Genomic DNA, 20,938 nt, shown 5'->3' on the forward strand with positions numbered 1-20,938 from the left:
AATATAAAAAATATTTTTTGTCCGATTCATCGATTAATCGAAAAATAATCGGCCGATTCATCGATTTTTAAAATAATCGTTAGTTGCAGCCCTAGTCCAGAGCTAAGTACATTCTGGATTCCAAAGCACTTCACATCCTATCCTGCTCACTACTGTTACCTTATCTGAATTACTGTGTTATCAACACTCACTACAGCCACTACACTGCAAAAACGATCTAGAAATAAGTAAAAATGTCTTAAATTAAGTGTATTCACCCTTAATTGAGATAATTTGCCAATGGAATGAGTAATTTTACTCTTGAAATAAGATAATTAGATAAAGTGCAGTATTCATGTTCAAAGTATAGCCTATTGCCTGGGAATATCCAAAAGATGTTCTCTGAAAGGGAGGGAGGGTACGATTTAAGGGGAAATTTTAAGACTAATTGATGTAGAACAACAAGAAAAAGATTATGTTTATCAATTTGCGGAGTTAAATTGTGGAAAAACTAAATGAGAACCTAAAGCAATGCCCAAACATATTCCTTTTCAAAAAAATGTCCAAAGAAATTCTTTTCAAAAGGTATAGAGAAGCATTGTAGAAAGTTTTGTTTGTGTTTTTTGTTTTGTTAATTTGTATACATGTATGATGGTATATGTGTATACATATTTATGTATGTATATGTGTAGGTAGGTATGTATTTATATGGATATATATAGCAACGTAATTATAAATATTTGAAATTAAAGAAATACAAGAATTAAACGGGTAGGAGTACAGAAGTTTTACTTCTTCCTATTAATTTAGGAAAGAAGGGCACCTTGTTTGTTGTTTCAAAATGTTTTTAAACATTGTTTTATTGTTTTTTTGTTTTTCTCTTGCATGTTCGAAATAAAGAATAAAAAATGTTTGATTTAAAACAAGTATCAGATTAAAAATCACCATTAAGGTAAAAAGAAGTGTCAGCTGGAAATCATTAAATAAGGAGCTTGTTATGTTGTAATTCTCCATCAGCAACACAGGACATAAAATTTAGTTAAAACCCCAGAAGTGAATAAAATCCTCCATGTTCTGAGTGGAAGTGAAACTCCAGCCTTATTTGACCCCAGAGGGGAAGAGAGTGTGATTTAGGAAACGCAATAATAAAAGAAGGAAATGAAAAATCAAAAACTATATATATATATTTATATATCATTTGTATAAATTGAAAAAAAGAAACCTAAAAATAAAAGTTTGACAAAGATAAAAAAATATAAGTATATATATTTTAATTACAAAAAAAGAAAGCTTAAAATTGTTATTTAAAACAAAAAATACATTTGATTAAAAAAAAAACAAGAAGCTATATTAAAAAAAAATTTGACATATATAAAGTCTGTAAATATTAAATCTGTAATAAAATATGAAAAATTTAATTGAAAAAATTAAATTGGAGAAAACAGAAAAGTTACACTCAAAACTTTTTCTGGACTTTTTCATTTCACTCCATTTCTAGATCACTTTTTCTATTTTGAAAATTTTAATTTTCAAAACGTTCTTTGTAACAATAATTTAATGAATCAGTTTTACTGTAACACTTGGCGGATCCAGTAGGCTGAACTTCCTCCTGTTCTACATCTATAAACCGATTAAAGAAGCCAACATGGCTGACGGCTGCTGGTCATGTGTCTCTTTAGCCTCAGACAGATAAATGCGGATATGAGCTAACAGTTTATCATGATATCATTTCTTTAAAAACATCCTCCCCTCAGCCGCCGGTACTCAAATATATTTTTGAACATCAGGATCTCAGGAAATCCTGTTCATGATTCATAGTTTTTATCCAAAAAGAGAAATTGCTCAAGTTAAAGAACTTTTAACTTCGCATTCCTCTGAAATGAATGTTTTACTGTAAATAAAAACCAGCTCAGTTCATAGACTCAGCTTTCCACACTGAGCAGCCTCAGCCTGTTTAATGTTAAAGTTGATGAAAGGCCTCATAGAAAACGACAGACAGGACTGGTAAAGATCTACGTAAAGATTCATGGCCCTGCCGCACCTTGCAGATTTAGCCAGCGTAGTCCTGACGTCCCAGAATCTCCTAAAACGCTGCCGTACGCTCAACTTTCTATGGGTTTTTTTTCAATTTTGGCCGTTTATATTTACATATTATTAAGGAGTCCAGAGGTTCTGTCCAAAGACAGCCTAACTTCTGCATAAGGCAGCGTAATGCCCAGGAAATGATGCACAAACATCAGTTAAAGCTGCTCCCCTCAGACAAGGAGGCGCCCGGTCTGCAGAAAAAGATTTATTTGATCAAGGCATTAACCAAGTTGCTGTTTGCTGCCCGCAAAAAACAAAGAAAAAATAAAAAGTAAGAAAGAAAGAAGGTTTTTAGTGGCAGCAGATTGAGCGTCATGTCTGCTAGGAAGTGTGTTGGTGGTGGGCGCGAACGCAGGGAGGATCCATCACTCACCTTCTGGCTCACCCTATGATGGGGATGAAGGCTGGAGGAGAACTGATGGTCTCCTAATGTGAACCTCCTTTATACCAAAACGCTGCCAATACGCCATTATACAGTAGCTGGAAGTTAGAAACACGTTCAGCGCTCGTCTGGAACACGTCAGATACGCTGATATGCGTTGGAGAGAAGTTCTGGATAAGTTACGCAGAAGTTACTCAGAGGTTTAGGATCAGCTAGACTTATGAGTAACTTACACACGCTGGGGAATTTTGATGCTCAAAATTTCTTGACGTACTCGCCATATATCAACGTCTTCCAGCATACCCATAACTTATCCGACATATGCCAAAGTTTTATGCCAGATTCGTATGTCAGGCGTACACTGGTCTAAATCGTCGAAGTGTGACAGCGGCTTTATGGATCCAGGTTTTTAAATCATGAGCTAAGCAGAAAGATTGGTCCATAATCAGAGCACTAGCACAAACACCCTCCTGTAAAGCACGGAGGTGGAGGGGTAATGCTGCTGGTGAGACACACCGCAGAAAGCAGATCAAAGAAGCAAAGAAGTCTGAACTGAATAAGAGCAGCAATTCCTCCACATCAGTGTCATTAGTTTCTGCAGATGATAGATGCCTCTGAATGCAGGTCCAGGATGGGATCCGAGGTCTTTAGCAGGGGGTCCTCGACCCCTAGGGGTCCACAGAGGTACTGCATTGGGGTCACCAAAGTTTTGGGTGATTAGACTCTTTTTCTGTAATGTTTTCCACTAATTGAAATGTCTTTAAATCCACATAAACATGAATTGAACAGACTGTAGTAAACAGATAAATGGAGGCAGAAGATGTCTTTCAGTCATCAATGCTCACATTCAGCGACACACAGGAGCTCTTTCAAGCTGGACACCGTTTCATTCACAACACCTGTCTCATCAACCAGGAATCAGAAATACTTTAATAATCCCAGGGAGGGATTACTTTAGTTACATTACTCCACCTGTAATAGAGTGACTATAGGACCAGTTTGATAGAACACTATTTAATACTATATATATAATTAGGGGGTTCCCGCTCCATCTCGCCATCAGTTTGGGGTCCTTGGCTGTTGTCTAGAAAACAACGTTAAAATATTCAGATCATTTTTATAACCCCGCCCCCCTGGTTCTACAACAAACTAAACAATAACAATGACTAACACACATAGTTGAGTTGAACCAGACCAGAAAACGCCTCAGGTGGCGCGTGAGGCGAGGCTCTGTAATCAGCTGTAATCTCTGGCACAGGAGCCAGGCTATCGTTAATGATGGAGCATAACATTATGACCGACTGACTCATCAGCAAAGTCTTTATCAGCAACTGATTAAAAAAAACATCCGGTTTCTCATCAGCTGCTCCGATATCACAGCCGAGCTTCTGAAAAGCGGCGGGTGAGAGCGCCGGTGTTGTTTCAAACCAGCATACCCATAGTTAATACGCATTTATCCCTGTAGTTTTGTACGAAAATACACTTTAAACTGCCTCAACAGGCGAGTATACCTTTAGTCACGCACAAAAAACTATTTAATCTAGGGATGCACGATATATTCGGCCCCCTATCGGTATCGGCCTTAAAACTGAATATCGGACATCGGCCACCCCACCGATATTTAACCCGATATTTGATCAGCTTCTGAGTTTCTAAAGTCTAAAAAAAAAAATACTACTTCTTCTTCTTCCTCAAAAACTTCTTTTTTACAGACTTAAAAACTTCTAAAGACGAGGGAAAAAATATTGATAGATTAAAATATCCCAATATCTTCATATGCTGATATATTGCCATTTAAAAACACCATATCAATCTCTTTTACTAATGAAATATTGCTCTATGTCATCGTTATGCTACGAAATCCCCCGAAAATCCACGAAATGTTGCCATATTTTTATATGTTGATATATTGACGCGGTATCGATCTATTTTACTAACAAAATCTCACAAGAATTTGCAAAATATCACGAGAGTTTGTAACAGAACCATGAAATTTCACGAGATTTTGAAAGTAAAATAGATCGATACCGCGTTTTTAAAAATCAATTTGATATCAGCATATGAAAATATATTTGAGTATATTATTTTTCAAAGTGTCAGAAATGGATAACAAAACTGCTATTTTCAATGACTACTTATTTTTGTCCAGCTTTAACATCGGTATCGATATCGGTTATCGGCTACATGAGTTTTAAAATATCGGCATATCGGATATCGGCCAAAATCCCAATATTGTGCATCCCTAATTTAATTACTTACTTTTTGGTGTTTTTTGAAGCGTATGGCGATTTTACCTTGTTTTTTTTTGTTTTTTGTACATGACTAAAGGGATAAACGCAAATCTGACGTCTTGCGCATGCGTATTGACTATGGGTGTGCCGGTCTGACAGAACTACGGGACTTTACCACATGGTTCTAAAGAACAGAATTTATGCACCAACTTTATGTTTATTTTCAAATCTAGTGTCAGTTTCAGTGAACAAATCTCTTTATTTATATATTGTTTCCAGTCCTTTCTAGAACAATCCTTCAGATAGAATTTAAATAGCTCTCATCGCAAAGCATTCTGGGATATATCTGTCTGCTCTGAGGCCTTTCTTTTCTTCATAGACACTTTTTCTCTTATGACCCTCGGCCATTTTCAAAGATGATATACGGCTGCAAGTGCGCAGAAAAAGATCGCTAGGACGGCCTTATGTAAACATGTCACCAGAATGATTGACAGTTAGGAGAACCACTTATTAAGATGATCCACCCGGAAATAAAAGATTGTCCTCTATTGCTTTAAGCACAATTATGAAATAATTAAGATCTGAACTAAAGCTTTAACAGCTGGAAAGAGGAAGTATTCTTCCTTAGCCTGCATGGAAATTACAGATGGTATTTCATTTGTTTTGACTTGATGAATGAATTTAGAACAAGAAGGCGCGGCTCTAAGTGAGTCAGCCGAGGCAAAGGGCCAAGAATAGCCGCCTTGTTCAACGAGTTTGGAGTAAAACTGGAAAAGCAGACATTAAAACGATGAAGAGGATCGCCTCTGTAATAAATACCTTTTCAAATAATAATAATAAAAACAGACGTAAGCCAAAATAAACTGATGAATGCATCTCTAATATATCCTTATTATAAAGGCGATTTGCTCTTTAACGGATCCAGGAGCTTCTGGCTGAGCGAGCAGCAGAGTCCGTCCAGGTTAGGAGGCTCGGTTCTGCTCCGACTGCCAACTCTTCTGTTTGGCTGAACAAACACAGGCGAGCACTGTGCCTTGGGATGAAGCCAGAGCCGAACCCCGCTGCCACAAAGGCCCCTCTGTGGTCTCACACAAGCAACTGTTGGCAGGGGGACGAGCCTGGAGGTCTCTCACCGCGGCCGCGGACCTGATGTACTGGGAACACAAAAGGCTCTGCCGATCCCACGCAGATCCTTCAGAGCTGAACACTTCTTCTCACACAATGGAGACCGCTCTGCGGACAGAGCTGGGACAGCCAGAGAGAGGACGGGGTCCTCCAGCACACACAGTGTTCTCTGCAGCTCTGTTTGAGAACAACGTGAACAAACAGAACCATGAGGGCCGAGGAACATGGAGACGGGTCAGGGAGAGAGTCCACAGCAGGGTTAGACTCTGATCCTGACGTGTCCTGAATCAGAGATATTCCAGAATCACTGCAGGTTCTGTAAAGCCTGCAGTCAGGAAGCTTCTACTGCTTCGCTTTGGATGGAGAAGCTGCTGAGTTACCGTGGAAACCTCCAACACACACAAAAACACACTGGCCATTTCTCAATTCACAAGAACACGAGTACGGACTCATGTTCTTGCCAAGTATGTTCATGAGAAGAACCCAGGAAAGCGTGGATGAGAATGGAAGCACGAAGCATAAATATGGATCAATTGGAACAGAAGCTTACTGATGACATCATCACACGCTCTGCTCGTCTGCAGCTGCATTTCACCTCCTGTTATTAATAGTCTCTAGATAATAATGAATTCTTACTTTCTTCATTCAGTGGGGTGATAATAATTAAGACAGATAAACACAAATGAAATTAACATTTTGCCAAAAAAAAAAAAATCGCCATCAGAGCCAGCGGTCCTTCACGCATGGCTATGCTGAGAGAGGGCTGCTGCAGACAGGCTAACGATAGCCATGGCTGCTGCAGACGGGCTAACGTCAGCCATGGCTGCTGCACACGGGGCAACGTCAGCCATGGCTGCTGCAGACGGGCTAACGATAGCCATGGCTGCTGCAGACGGGCTAACGATAGCCATGGCTGCTGCAGACGGGCTAACGATAGCCATGGCTGCTGCAGACGGGCCCACGATAGCCATGGCTGCTGCAGACGGGCCCACGATAGCCATGGCTGCTGCAGACGGGCTAACGATAGCCATGGCTGCTGCAGCCGGGCCCACGATAGCCATGGCTGCTGCAGACGGGCCCACGATAGCCATGGCTGCTGCAGACGGGCCCACGATAGCCATGGCTGCTGCAGACGGGCCCACGATAGCCATGGCTGCTGCAGATGGGCCAACGATAGCCATGGCTGCTGCAGACGGGCTAACGATAGCCATGGCTGCTGCAGCCGGGCCCACGATAGCCATGGCTGCTGCAGATGGGCCCACGATAGCCATGGCTGCTGCAGACGGGCTAACGATAGCCATGGCTGCTGCAGCCGGGCCCACGATAGCCATGGCTGCTGCAGACGGGCCCACGATAGCCATGGCTGCTGCAGACGGGCCCACGATAGCCATGGCTGCTGCAGACGGGCCAACGATAGCCATGGCTGCTGCAGACGGGCCAACGTTAGCCATGGCTGCTGCAGCCGGGCCAACGATAGCCATGGCTGCTGCAGCCGGGCCAACGATAGCCATGGCTGCTGCAGCCGGGCCAACGATAGCCATGGCTGCTGTCACCCTCAGAGGTCCACTGATTGCAGGCTCTCAAAATCTGAACTTTTTTTATATTACGCACTAAATCAGTAAATGGGCCAAACAGTGAAGCTAGTATAATGTTCTCGCCTCAAATGATCTTAAAATGTACTTTTATAAAACAACAGCAACAGAAAAGAAAAGAACTTCTAACTAAATACTCTGAGCTCTGTGAGCGCTAATCTGGAAACTGCTGCTGCTGCAGTGCATGCTGGGAAAGCTGTCAATATCAAGAACAGCTGGGTAAAAATGGCGGGGTGAGAATTGTCACTACGCGATCCGTCCTGCTCACGTGTGAACAGAATATGATCCGGGTCACCGAAAACGATGTAATAACGGTACTGGAAATACTAAATTCTATACTTTAAACAATAAATAATGCTAAATTACAAAGCATAGAAAAAATGGAAGACTTTTTCTATAAGAAATTGATACGTTTTACATTCTCTCCATTGTATTGCGTGCGTCATCATCGGGCATGCTCAGAGCAGTCACAGTAACGTTCGAAAGGCTATTTAAGTGTACTGCTTCTTTTCGTTTTTAGATTATGCAATATTTACGCAAGTACAAAAATATTCAAAGGAACCACCCCGCCTGAAAAAAACAAAAGAATGAACAAAGTATTGCCTACCTAAGAAAAGCACTGGAAAAGCACTAAGGCTGAGGCTGATGACGTTTCACAAGCACACGAGAGCACACTAGTACACAAATAGAGAAACGGCCACTGGGAGCTCTTACAGGACAGGAAGTCAAAATAAACAGGAGTCAGGGATGGTTTGATGTGTATCCAGGGAGCCACAGTCTGCAGCAGCTTTCATTATCAGTAGCGGTCAATAAATCCGAAGCCCACAGACCCAGGCGGCAGCGTCTGGCCTCGGCGGTTCCTACCTGAGCAGAGGATGCCTTTATGCCTCGCGCAGGAGAAGTCGTCGCACTCGCAGAAGCTCCCGTAGATCTTCCCGAACTCCGACTCATAGCAGAGGCACTGGTTGCAGCTGCACTCGCCTCGCCCGCTGCACAGCTGCTTGCCCTCGGCTTCCCGGCAGGCGCTGAGGTACATGCTGCTGGCCTCGCCCTCCTGGCACTCGCAGCGGGCCCCCAGGTACCCCGGCTCACACTGACAGGTGCCGCAGTGGTAGGTTCCTGAGGGGTAAAGCGTTTGGACCGTTAGCAGTCACTCTGCTCCGTTTATTTCTCAGAAATGATCTGCTAAGAAGCTCCTCATCCTCAAGGTTTCTTTTTCACAGCAGAATGTCCTGATTTCTCTTCAGTCCTGCTCCTTTACTGCACTTTCCCAAAAAAAATAGACAGGATGTAAGAGGAGGCAGCTTAAAAACATATGTTTAAGAGTAATTCTGCACCTCAATTACTATTATTATGCCCAAAAAACAAGCATGTGGGAGAATCTGTCCCTCATGTCAGGGAAAGTAGAATTTAACTGAAGCAGCTTTGGGAGTTTCTCGGATGTTGAAGACGAGCCGGGAGGAAGCAGGAAAACTTCTACCTAAATCTCCTCATGAACTTCTTCACATTATGGCGACTAAACCCAGAGAAAAGGTGTCCGATTTTCAATTAAAGATAAAGTCATCCAGGTCATAGTCATTCCAAAAAAGGTTAAAGAACACTGGACTTAGTTTGGCCTCCCATCCAGGAAGCTTTTTCAATTTAAAATATAAGAAATAGCAAGTTTGAGGCTTTATAGAGTGTGTTAGCTTCAGAAAATTGTGGGTTCATATAGGACAAAAAATGAATCTGACACACCGAGGGATTTTCAAACAGCTTCCTGCAGGAGGAGAAAGGCTGCCTGCTCACATTTCATTTTTATTAACAGATCACAACAGGATGGGGTGGGTCTTGCGACAGAATGACCCTGTAATGACCTTCTGGCTGGAGGCAGGTCTTCAATGTTTCATATCTACACACATTAACTGTCTTCAATAAACCTAACAGAGTGGACCAAAAACACTTTGTTTTGGCCTAGAAAACATGCAAACTGAACCGGAAGTAAAGGGTCCGCCTCTTTGGAATGGGGGTTATTTGAGGTCTTTGTTAGCCTCTAATACCCCATACCTGTCTATGTCCCTGAAAGGGGGTCGTTAGAGGGAATTGTTGGTCTGGCTGAAACAGGAAAACAATTTGCATGTTTTCATATCCAAACCAAAGTGTTTTTGGTCCACTCTACAGGTGCTGGTCATAAAATTAGAATATCATGAAAAAGTAGATTGATTTCAGTAATTCCATTTAAAAAGTGAAACTTGTATATTATATTCATACATTACATACAAACTCATATATTTCAGATGTTTATTTTTGTTTAATTTTGATGATTACAAATGACAACAAATGAAAATCTCAAATTCATCATATCAGAAAATTAGAATATTACTGAAGACCAATAAAAACAAAGGATTTATAGAAATGTTGGCCAACTGAAAAGTATGAACATGAAAAGTATGAGCATGTACAGCACTCAGTATTTAGTTGGGCCTCCTTTGGCCTGTATTACTGCAGCAATGCGGCGTGGCATGGAGTCGATCAGTCTGTGGCACTGCTCAGGTGTTATGATAGCCCAGGTTGCTCTAATAGTGGCTTTTAGCTCTTCTGAATTGTTGGGTCTGGTGTATTGCATCTTCTTCTTCACAATACCCCATAGATTTTCTATGGGGTTAAGGTCAGGAGAGTTTGCTGGCCAATTAAGAACAGGGATACCATGGTCCTTCAACCAGGTACTGGTAGCTTTGGCACTGTGTGCAGGTGCCAAGTCCTGTTGGAAAATGAAATCTGCATCTCCAAAAAGTTGGTCAGCTGCAGGAAGCATGAAGTGCTCTAAAACTTCCTGGTATGTGGCTGCGTTGACCCTGGACCTCAGAAAACACAATGGACCAACACCAGCAGATGACATGGCACCCCAAACCATCACTGACTGTGGAAACTTTACACTGGACTTCAAGCAACGTGGATGAAGTGCCTCTCTTCTTTTCCTCCAGACTCTGGGCCCTTGATTTCCAAAGGAAATGCAAAATTTACTTTCATCAGAGAACATGACTTTGGACCACTCACCAGCAGTCCAGTCCTGTTTCTCTTTAGCCCAGGCAAGACGCTTCTGACGCTGTCTGTGGTTCAAGAGTGGCTTGACACAAGGAATGCGACAGCAGAAACCCATGTCTTTCATACGTCTGTGTGTGGTGGTTCTTGAAGCACTCACTCCAGCTGCAGTCCACTCTTTGTGAATCTCCCCCACATTTTTGAATGGGTTTTGTTTCACAATCCTCTCCAGGGTGCGGTTATCTCTCTTGCTTGTACACTTTTTTCGACCACATCTTTTCCTTCCCTTCGCCTCTCTATTAATGTGCTTGGACACTGAGCTCTGTGAACAGCCAGCCTCTTTAGCGATGACCTTTTGTGTCTTGCCCTCCTTGTGCAAGGTGTCGATGGTCGTCTTTTGGACAACTGTCAAGTCAGCAGTCTTCCCCATGATTGTGTAGCCTATAGAACTAGACTGAAAGACCATTTAAAGGCTTTTGCAGGTGGTTTGAGTTAATTAGCTGATTAGAGTGTGGCACCAGGGGCCATCAATTTTGAACCTTTTCACAATATTCTAATTTTCTGATATGATGAATTTGAGATTTTCATTTGTTGTCATTTGTAATCATCAAAATTAAACAAAATAAACATCTGAAATATATGAGTTTGTATGTAATGTATGAATATAATATACAAGTTTCACTTTTTAAATGGAATTACTGAAATCAATCTACTTTTTCATGATATTCTAATTTTATGACCAGCACCTGTATAAATCCTCAAACTCTCGAACTGTTTCTCACGCTTTGAATTAAAAAAGCTTCCAGGATGGGAAGAAAAGCGTCTTCAAAGTTTCGTGTCCAGTGGATTGTTGTTTTTTTAAACTTTTTTATTGAAAGAAAAACTTTTTTTAAAGTTACAACAAAGAATTAAGTCTGGACTTTGCACTGGAAAAAAAATCTAAATCAAGATAAGTAATTTTTCCTTAAAATAAATGCATTTGTTCTTGGTTTGAGGAGCTAAAAGAGACACCTTGTCAGTGGAACAAGAAAATTTACATTTAAAATAAGAAAACACAATTGCATTGTCTTATTTCAAGTGCATGTTATCTAATTATCATATTTTAAGAGTAAAAATACTAAACCCATTGGCAAACTATCTCATTTACCTACTCAAATTAAGGATAAGTACACTTCATGAAAAACATTTTTACTTATTTCTAGATCATTTTTCCAGTGTGACTAGACCGGGGGTCTGCAACCTTTCATATCCAAAGAGCCGTTTTGCCCCAAGTAAAGCTTGTTTTTAGAGCCGCAAAATACAACAGGACTTTTTATAAAAAAAATCTTTTTTTTTTTTTTTACCCTTTAGAGGGCACTATTTTAAAAAACTTTAAATATCTAAATTCCAAGCAAAGAGTGCACTGCAAATAACCGAAATAAAATAAGTGCATTTTTTCTTGAATTGAGCAGGTAAGCGACACACTTTGCCAATGGAACAAGTAAATGTACATTTAAAATAAGGAAAAGAAAGCAGTCTCCTTTTTCAAGTGTATAATATCAAAAAAACGGATTTTAAGGATAAAAATGCGACTTATTTACCTACTCAAATTAAGGGTGAATACACTTATTTTAAGACATTTTCACTCATTTTTAGATCGTGTGTTATTGGAATCCAGGACAAGACCTTATTACCTTTGAAACATTAAAAAAAAATATGGATATTTTGGTGGCAGAAATGAATGCCAATGTAATAACAAGAAACACCAACTTTCCCGAATATATTAAGAAAAATAAAAATGCTTCTATAAGAAATTTGTGACAAACACTCTGAGAGTGAAAAAAACACAATTTGTTAGGTACAACATAACCTTAGAGGCTTACGAACCTTTTAACTTTACTTTTTAACTTTTCAAGAAGTTTTTTGGGGCTCCATTTGTAAGGGGTTAGCCTCGTGAGACCATCCTGATCTCGCGAGCTTTCAAGGTTTCACTCGCAGATCAGTCTGGAGACTCTCCGTTAAAGAAAATTTGAAGCCGTTCACCAAACGAACGTCCAATCAGCGTTGGCTTTGAGGCGGGTTGAGGTGTGACGCAACGAGAAGCGCGACAGTTCAGTCTAAAGAACATGGCGGCTTCAGCCGATGAAACTAGCGTTAGCGTGGCTATCGAGCAAGTTTTATCGGAATTACAGAGTATTTCTTCACTGAAAGAAGAGCAAAACACTGCTCTGGAGGCTTTTCTCAGAGGAAAAGATGTTTTTGCTCTTCTCCCGACTGGTTTCAGCAAGAGTTTGATCTATCAATTGGCTCCTCTTCGTCGTTGCTCTGTTAGTACGTCATATGCTTCGTTGATCTGATTGGTTTATTTGGCCCGTCTATCACCAACATAGGCCAATCAGCTAACCAGTATTTTCGCCCCTTCCCAAAATTACTTCTACGGAAGGTTTCCAGATGGAAATGCGGAGCAAATCCATCTGGCGGAGTCAGGTTAGTAAGGGGTATGCAAGTGATCAAAAATGGTAACTTGCCCTATAAAGCGTTAATCTCGTATAGGAAATTAGTGTCCATCTCAAACAAAACAACAATATATTTATTTTTTGCTATTAAAATGTCATTAAAACATTTAATTTCCAACCTAATTAAAAGAACAATGGCTCTTAAAAATATTTCGGTTCTTTTAATCTAATTTTTTTTCCTATCTTATAAAAAAAACACTAAAGCTTTTGATAAGGGTATTTAGTAAAATACAGTATTTAGCTCTTTACATTTTAGCCGCTATTAAGAGCTGCTGGAGAGTGTCTAAAAGAGCCGCAGGTTGCAGAACGCTGCACTAGAACATTCGATGCTCATGATACGCCTTCATCTAAACCAGAGTCCATCGGGGAGGTGACCCTCTGTCACATTAAACGCCACTAAAATAACTTTCTTTGGTCATACGGTTAAAGAATGAATCTATTTGTCGGATGATGTTTGATATACTCATGTGAAGATAGAAAAAAAGGGAGAAAAACAATCTGAGCTGCTTTGCTGAGCGAGCAGCTGAAATGACAGGATATCAGGTCTCCACAATAAAAGCTGCTGTGAAATCTCTTCAGGCTGCAGCAGTCAGGAGCCATCAAAGGAGGTTTAGAGAAGGAAAACCTGGGAAGGTTCACTCAAGGTTCACTGCTGATCCCAGGCGTGGAAGATAGAGGAGGAGCTTCTGCTTCTCCAACCAGCTGGATTCATATGGAAGAAAAACTGATTCACTGGAATCTACCTTTTTTTGTTCTGGTAAAAATTTGCATGCAAAATATTTGACTAAAAATGTGTTTACCTTTCTGTGAACTCAAGCCAACGCACTTACCAATGAAATTAGCTAAAATATTACCAAAAAAATACCTTTTTTTGAAATAAATATTCAAAAATGTTCAACTTTGTGTGTTGGCTGTTTGGGAAGACATGGAGAAGATGGATCTTTCCTGTTACACTGCAAAAACCATCTAAAAATGAGAAAAATGTCTTAAATTAAGTGTATTTACCATTAATTTGAGGAGGTAAATAAGATAATTAGATAATATTCACTTGAAATAAGACAATGTAATTGTGTTTTCTTATTTTAAATGTAAATTGTCTTGTTTCATTGGCAAAGTGTCTCAATTACCTCTTTATTGCAAGAAAAAATGACTTATTTAGATTTGAATTTTTTGCAGTGTATGATCAGGCCACCAGTAGACGGGTTGTAACAGGAGGTTTTAACCAGATGTGTTTTATATGTTCTGCAGAATAAATGCAATTTGAAAATATTTTTCACACTTAAAAGTTGACTTTAAACTAGCTTTCGGTGGGAGGGATCTGCGATTTTAAATCTAGCAATAACTGTGAAAAATTTAACCACAGAAATTTTCTCTGTTTTCATAGAAAAAAATAATTTTACTTTATCATTTAGGTTTAGATTTAATAAAAAGCACAGAAGCAGGCTTGTCCTGGTGAAGATTCTCAGTCATCCAGGTCAGAGTCATTCCAAAAAAGTTAAAAACAATCCTCTGGAGTTTGTTTCCAAGTTTGAGGACGTTTCTACGGTGGCCCTGAAGTGCAAACTGCAACTACAAATCTAAAAGCGCAACTACATTAAGGAAATCGCAACTACATAAAGCAAAGCGCAACTACATTAACCTACCGGAAAAGGTACACTGGAAAAACGATCTACAAATAAGTAAAACTGTCTCAAATTAAGTGTATTTACCCTTAACTTTAGTAGGTTAATGAGATGATTTGCCAATGGAATGAGTATTTTTACTCATAAAATAAGATATTTAGATAAAATGCACTTGAAATAATAAAAATGCAATTGTGTTTCCTTATTCAAATGTAAATTGTCTTGTTCCATTGGCAAGATGTCTGTTATACCTTCTCAATTAAAGAACAAATGCACTTAATTGAAGAAAAAAAATGACTTACCTAGATTTGGATTTTTTCCAGTGTAGGTACCAGTGGGAAACATGAGACATCGCTGATTGGACGACGGCGCCGTTTGACCCTTGAACCGGAAGTTGCGTCGTCTGAACAGTCCAGCTTCTTTTAAGTGTGTCTTCAGTGTACGCAAACTAACTGAAATTTGGTGATTAGTCTTGAGCATATCCAGTATCACCTCGTACGTATGTCCTGATTCAAAATATTCCTGGATAACGGCAGCTATGTTTGGGGCGCCGACAATATCCATGTTTTCAAAAGCCGCAGCAGGCAGAATGACTTCCGGTTCAAGGGTCAAACGACGCCGTTGTCCAATCAGCGATGTCTCATGTTTCTCACTGGTACCTACCTTTTCCGGTAGGTTAACGTTATTGTGTTTTACTTAGTGTAGTTGCGCTTTGCTTTATGTAGTTGCGCTTTTAGATTTGTAGTTGCAGTTTGCACTTCAGGGCCACCGTACATTTCTCTTCCATCCAGGAAGCTTTTTGAATTCAAAACATCAGGAATAGCGTTGAGTTCTAGGTTTTATCCAGCAGCCCAACAAAGCCTGGTTTTGGTTTAGAAAACATGCAAATAGAAACGGACGAACGGGTCCGCCCCTTTGGAATGGGGGTCATTTGGGTTCTTTGTTAGCCTGCAGTGCCCCATACCTGTCTATGCCTCTGAAAGGGGGGTTGTTAGGGAGAAATGTTGGTCTGGCTGAACAGGCAAAGTGTTCTTTACCCCTGTAAGGTTGGTTTTACTTTCTTAACATCGATGGCTTCCTTCACACTCCTGGTTGGAACATTCTGGTCCTCCAAAGAATGTGGAGGAGCAGAATGATCACTGGTCCGCTCTATAAAACCTGGAACTCAACGCTATTTCTGACATTTTGAATTAAAAAAGCTTCCTGGATGGGAAGCAAAACGTCTTCAAACTTGGAACTAAAGTCCAGTGGATTGTTTTTTTTTTTTACTTTTTTGGAAGAAGCAGGTTTGTTTACTGTAGATGAAAACGCACAAGTACACATCTAACCTCTCTAGCTCTGTGTTCTCAGAGGAAGCGTTCAGTTTAATGATTCATGCTGATTTCTGGGCTCTGAGCTTCAGCTTCCTGTTGCAGGTTTGACACTTTCCCACAGCTTCAGTTTCCTGTGTTTATTCACACCTTTCTCTAATAATAGCAAAGACAAGCAACAAGCTTCTGTTCATGTAACGAGTCATTTACTTTTTAAATAATAATACATTTTATAAATAGTGAGGTTAGTTAAAAATGAAGAGAATCTCTCTTCCTGCAGCTGTAAAGGCTGAACAGATCACGCTACACTGGAAAAACGATCTAGAAATAAGTAATTTCTTAAATTCAGTGTATTTACCCTTAATTTGAGTAGGTAAATTAGATAGTTTGCCAATGGAATGAGTATTTTTACTCTTAAAATAAGATTATTAGATAAAATGCACTTAAAATAAGACAATGTAATTGTGTTTTCTTATTTAAGGAGTAAATTGTCTTGTTCCATTGGCAAAATGTCTCTTTTATCTCTTCAATTCAAAAACAAATGCACTTATTTTAAGAAAAACTGACTTATCTAGATTGTGATTTCTTGCAGTGTAAGCCCGCCCCAGCCTGCAACCAAAGAGAAAGCTGTGATGGTACCGATGGAGCTGCAGATGCTGCTGTTGGTCTGGGCCGTCCGGCTGCAGCCGCAGTCGCACTGATAATCCACAGACACCTCCAGGCGGTCCTTGAAGCCCACCGGCTTTATGGTGAAGGTCTGGGTGGTGCCGCGGGGCGGGCAGCTCCTCGCCTCCACGCTCACGTTGAAGGACACCTACAGAGAGGACAGATGATCGCAGGAGTGAGAAGACGATCCGTGGATATGACCCCCAGCCTGGGCGCTTAGAAAGTGAGACTCAGAACCAATAAAGATTTGGCGCCATTCTGCTGTTCTTAGCAAACGGGCTGAAGCATCTCAGCCTTGAAAGAGAAGCTCAACAGACAGGCGCCCCTCCGGTTCTGACATAACGGACTAATTAAGGGTGTCGGTCCACTTCCCACAGCCTGGTTTATACACACCCTGCTGAGCTGGATGTTAGAATGGGATGCAAGGAGGAAAGTTTTACTTTGGGATCTAAAGGAAAAGTTAAAAATGTCGCCTCAGAGAATTAGGAAAACCCATCAGGTTCCTGCTGACGCCAAACGATTTTATTCAGTAACTTTGGAAACCTTCTGTTATCCCCAACGCCTCGAGCCGCAGATCAGCGTCACATCTGTGGTTTCCATGGCGTTCCACCAGTTTTATAACCTGACTCCGCCAGATGGATTTGCTCCGCATATCCATCTGGAAACCTTCTGTTGAAGTAATTTTGGGAAGGGGCGAAAATACTGGTTAGCTGATTGGCCTATGTTGGTGATAGACGGGCCAAATAAACCAATCAGATCAACCAAGCATATGACGTACTAACAGAGCGACGACGAAGAGGAGCCAATTGATAGATCAAACTCTTGCCGAAACCAGTCGGGAGAAGAGCAAAAACATCTTTTCCTCTGAGAAAAGCCTCCAGAGCAGTGTTTTGCTCTTCTTTCAGTGAAGAAATACTCTGTAATTCCGATAAAACTTGCTCGATAGCCACGCTAACGCTAGTTTCATCGGCTGAAGCCGCCATGTTCTTTAGACTGAACTGTCGCGCTTCTCGTTGCGTCACACCTCAACCCGCCTCAAAGCCAACGCTGATTGGACGTTCGTTTGGTGAACGGTGTCATTACCCGATCCGTACCGGAAGCACGATCTGTACCATCAGCTCATTTGCGCGTGCACAAACAGAATAACTTCCGGTGGCAATATTTCCTTTTTCTTACTTTTTTATTCTTTTGTATTTTTTAGAGGCATGGGTTTCTTTTTGTATATCTTTGTATTTTCGTCAATATTGCATTTTCTAAAAATAAAAAAACAGAAATACATAAAAAAGTTCAATCGCATGGTGATAGTTACTTTGACTGCTCTGAGCATGCGCAAATATACGTCGCACAGCGTATATATTTAAATTTGTTTAAATATTTGATTTACTCTGTACTTAACTATGCACTCCAGCAGTACTGATCCCACAATGGATTCATTTGCTACCTTTCGTGACCTGCAGTTTTTCATTGATAAGGGAACATTTCCCGAAAATTTGGATTTTTATTCCAGAAAAATGACGTCAAGCAAAACAATGGATTGAATTTAAAAAGCATCCATTTCTTCCAGAAAAGTCTTCAATATTGTCTTTACGATGTAGTTTAGTATTCTTTAATTATTTAAGGATATAAATAAAGTTTTTTCAGTATCGTGATTACATTATTTTTTGGCGACCCGGAAGTTATTCTGTTCGCGCAGGCGCAAATGAGCTGATGGTACGGATCGGGTAGCGACAAACGGCTCCAAATTTTCTTCAATGGAGAGTCTCCAGACTGATTAGCGAGTGAAACCTTGAAAGCTCGCGAGATCAGGATGGTTCTCACGAGGCTACCAGTTTTAGGTCCTGTTGCATTATTTTGATGGGAGAGTCCATTTCCAGCCATGTTAAGAGTTCATCAGTCTGATGAGAACCATTATTCACTATTAAATTAAGGGTGTTACATTGCAATAACAAGCTTTGAATCAATCTGACTGGATGATCTGGTGAACTGTAAAGTGCTTTGAGATGACATGTGTTGTGAATTGGTGCTATAGAAATAAACCGAATTCAATTTTTGTGCAGGTGAGACGGGCAGTTATTAAGCTAAAAATGCACAAAAGATTTTAACATTTTTTGTTTAACATAAAAATCCTTCCGCACAGTTTCAGCTGCTTTGTTGAGGTACATCTATTTACTTTGTTTCTTTCTTTTGAATAATCGATTATTCAAAAACGCAGTCAACAGATTAACGGATGTCTGCAGCCTTATTCTATTCTTACAGGGGGAGTGACGGCCTAGTGGTTACACTGGAAAAAATCTAAATCTAGATAAGTCATTTTTTTCTTAAAATAAGTGCATTTGTTCTTAAATTGAGAATGTATAACAGACATTTTGCCAATGGAACAAGACAATTAACATTTAAATAAGGAAACACAATTGCATTTTTATTATTTCGAGTGCATTTTTATAGGGATGCAGGATATTGGGATTTTGGCCGATATCCGATATGCCGATATTTTAAAACTCATGTAGCCGATAACCGATATCGATACCGATGTTAAAGCTGGACAAAAATAAGTAGTCATTGAAAATAGCAGTTTTGTTATCCATTTCTGACACTTTGAAAAATAATATACTCAAATATACACTATATTGCCAAAAGTATTTGCTCACCTGCCTTGACTCACATATGAGCTTAAGTGACATCCCGTTCCTAATCCATAGGGTTCAATATGACGTCGGTCCACCCTTTGCAGCTAGAACAGCTTCAACTCTTCTGGGAAGGCTGTCCACAAGGTTTAGGAGTGTGTTTATGGGAATTTTTGACCATTCTTCCAGAAGCGCATTTGTGAGGTCGCACACTGATGTTGGACGAGAAGGCCTGGCTCTCAGTCTCCGCTCTAATTCATCCCAAAGGTGTTCTATCGGGTTGAGGTCAGGACTCTGTGCAGGCCAGTCAAGTTCATCCACACCAGACTCTGTCATCCATGTCTTTATGGACCTTGCTTTGTGCACTGGTGCACAGTCATGTTGGAAGAGGAAGGGGCCAGCTCCAAACTGTTCCCACAAAGTTGGGAGCATGGAATTGTCCAAAATGTCTTGGTATGCTGAAGCATTCAGAGTTCCTTTCACTGGAACTAAGGGGCCAAGCCCAGCTCCTGAAAAACAACCCCACACCATAATCCCCCCTCCACCAAACTTTACACTTGGCACAATGCAGTCAGACAAGTACCGTTCTCCTGGCAACCGCCAAACCCAGACCCGTCCATCAGATTGCCAGATGGAGAAGCGCGATTCGTCACTCCAGAGAACGCGTCTCCACTGCTCTAGAGTCCAGTGGCGGCGTGCTTTACACCACCGCATCCGACGCTTTGCATTGCACTTGGTGATGTATGGCTTGGATGCAGCTGCTCGACCATGGAAACCCATTCCATGAAGCTCTCTGCGCACTGTTCTTGAGCTAATCTGAAGGCCACATGAAGTTTGGAGGTCTGTAGTGATTGACTCTGCAGAAAGTTGGCGACCTCTTCGCACTATGCGCGTCAGCATCCGCTGACCCCGCTCCGTCAGTTTACGTGGCCTACCACTTCGTGGCTGAGTTGCTGTCGTTCCCAAACACTTCCATTTTCTTATAATACAGCTGACAGTTGACTGTGGAATATTTAGGAGCGAGGAAATTTCACGACTGGATTTGTTGCACAGGTGGCATCCTATCACAGTTCCACGCTGGAATTCACTGAGCTCCTGAGAGCGACCCATTCTTTCACAAATGTTTGTAAAAACAGTCTGCATGCCTAGGTGCTTGAATTTATACACCTGTGGCCATGGAAGTGATTGGAACACCTGATTCCAATAATTTGGATGGGTGAGCAAATACTTTTGGCAATATAGTGTATTTTCATATGCTGATATCAAATCGATTTTTAAAAACGGGTTATCGATCTATTTTACTTTCAAAATCTCGTGAAATTTCATGGTTCTGTTACAAACTCTCGTGATATTTTGCAAATTCTTGTGAGATTTTGTTAGTAAAATAGATCGATACCGCGTCAATATATCAACATATAAAAATATGGCAACATTTCGTGGATTTTCGGGGGATTTCGTAGCATAACGATGACATAGAGCAATATTTCATTAGTAAAAGAGATTGATATGGTGTTTTTAAATGGCAATATATCAGCATATGAAGATATTGGGATATTTTAATCTATCAATATTTTTTCCCTCGTCTTTAGAAGTTTTTAAGTCTGTAAAAAAGAAGTTTTTGAGGAAGAAGAAGAAGTAGTATTTTTTTTTTTAGACTTTAGAAACTCAGAAGCTGATCAAATATCGGGTTAAATATCGGTGGGGTGGCCGATGTCCGATATTCAGTTTTAAGGCCGATACCGATAGGGGGCCGAATATATCGTGCATCCCTAGATTAAATAGTTTTTTGTGCGTGACTAAAGGTAT

At 40.5% G+C, this 20,938-nt stretch overlaps 1 protein-coding gene across 1 annotated transcript in view; it reads right to left on the reverse strand.

Annotated features, from left to right (window-relative positions):
* itgb5 (integrin, beta 5) overlaps positions 1-20,938 on the reverse strand; it is a 111,602-nt gene that overhangs the window by 49,041 nt on the left and 41,623 nt on the right. The window contains exons 10-11 of the mRNA XM_038273205.1: positions 16,482-16,656; positions 8,259-8,513 (exon numbers count right to left, since the gene is read on the reverse strand). Of these exons, the coding sequence (XP_038129133.1) occupies positions 8,259-8,513; positions 16,482-16,656 (430 nt within the window). The remainder of the gene's footprint in view (positions 1-8,258; positions 8,514-16,481; positions 16,657-20,938) is intronic.

The sequence above is a fragment of the Cyprinodon tularosa genome, unplaced genomic scaffold (genome assembly GCF_016077235.1).
Source record: "Cyprinodon tularosa strain WSP-4 unplaced genomic scaffold, ASM1607723v1 ctg860, whole genome shotgun sequence".
In the NCBI taxonomy this organism is placed as follows: Eukaryota; Metazoa; Chordata; class Actinopteri; order Cyprinodontiformes; family Cyprinodontidae; genus Cyprinodon; species Cyprinodon tularosa.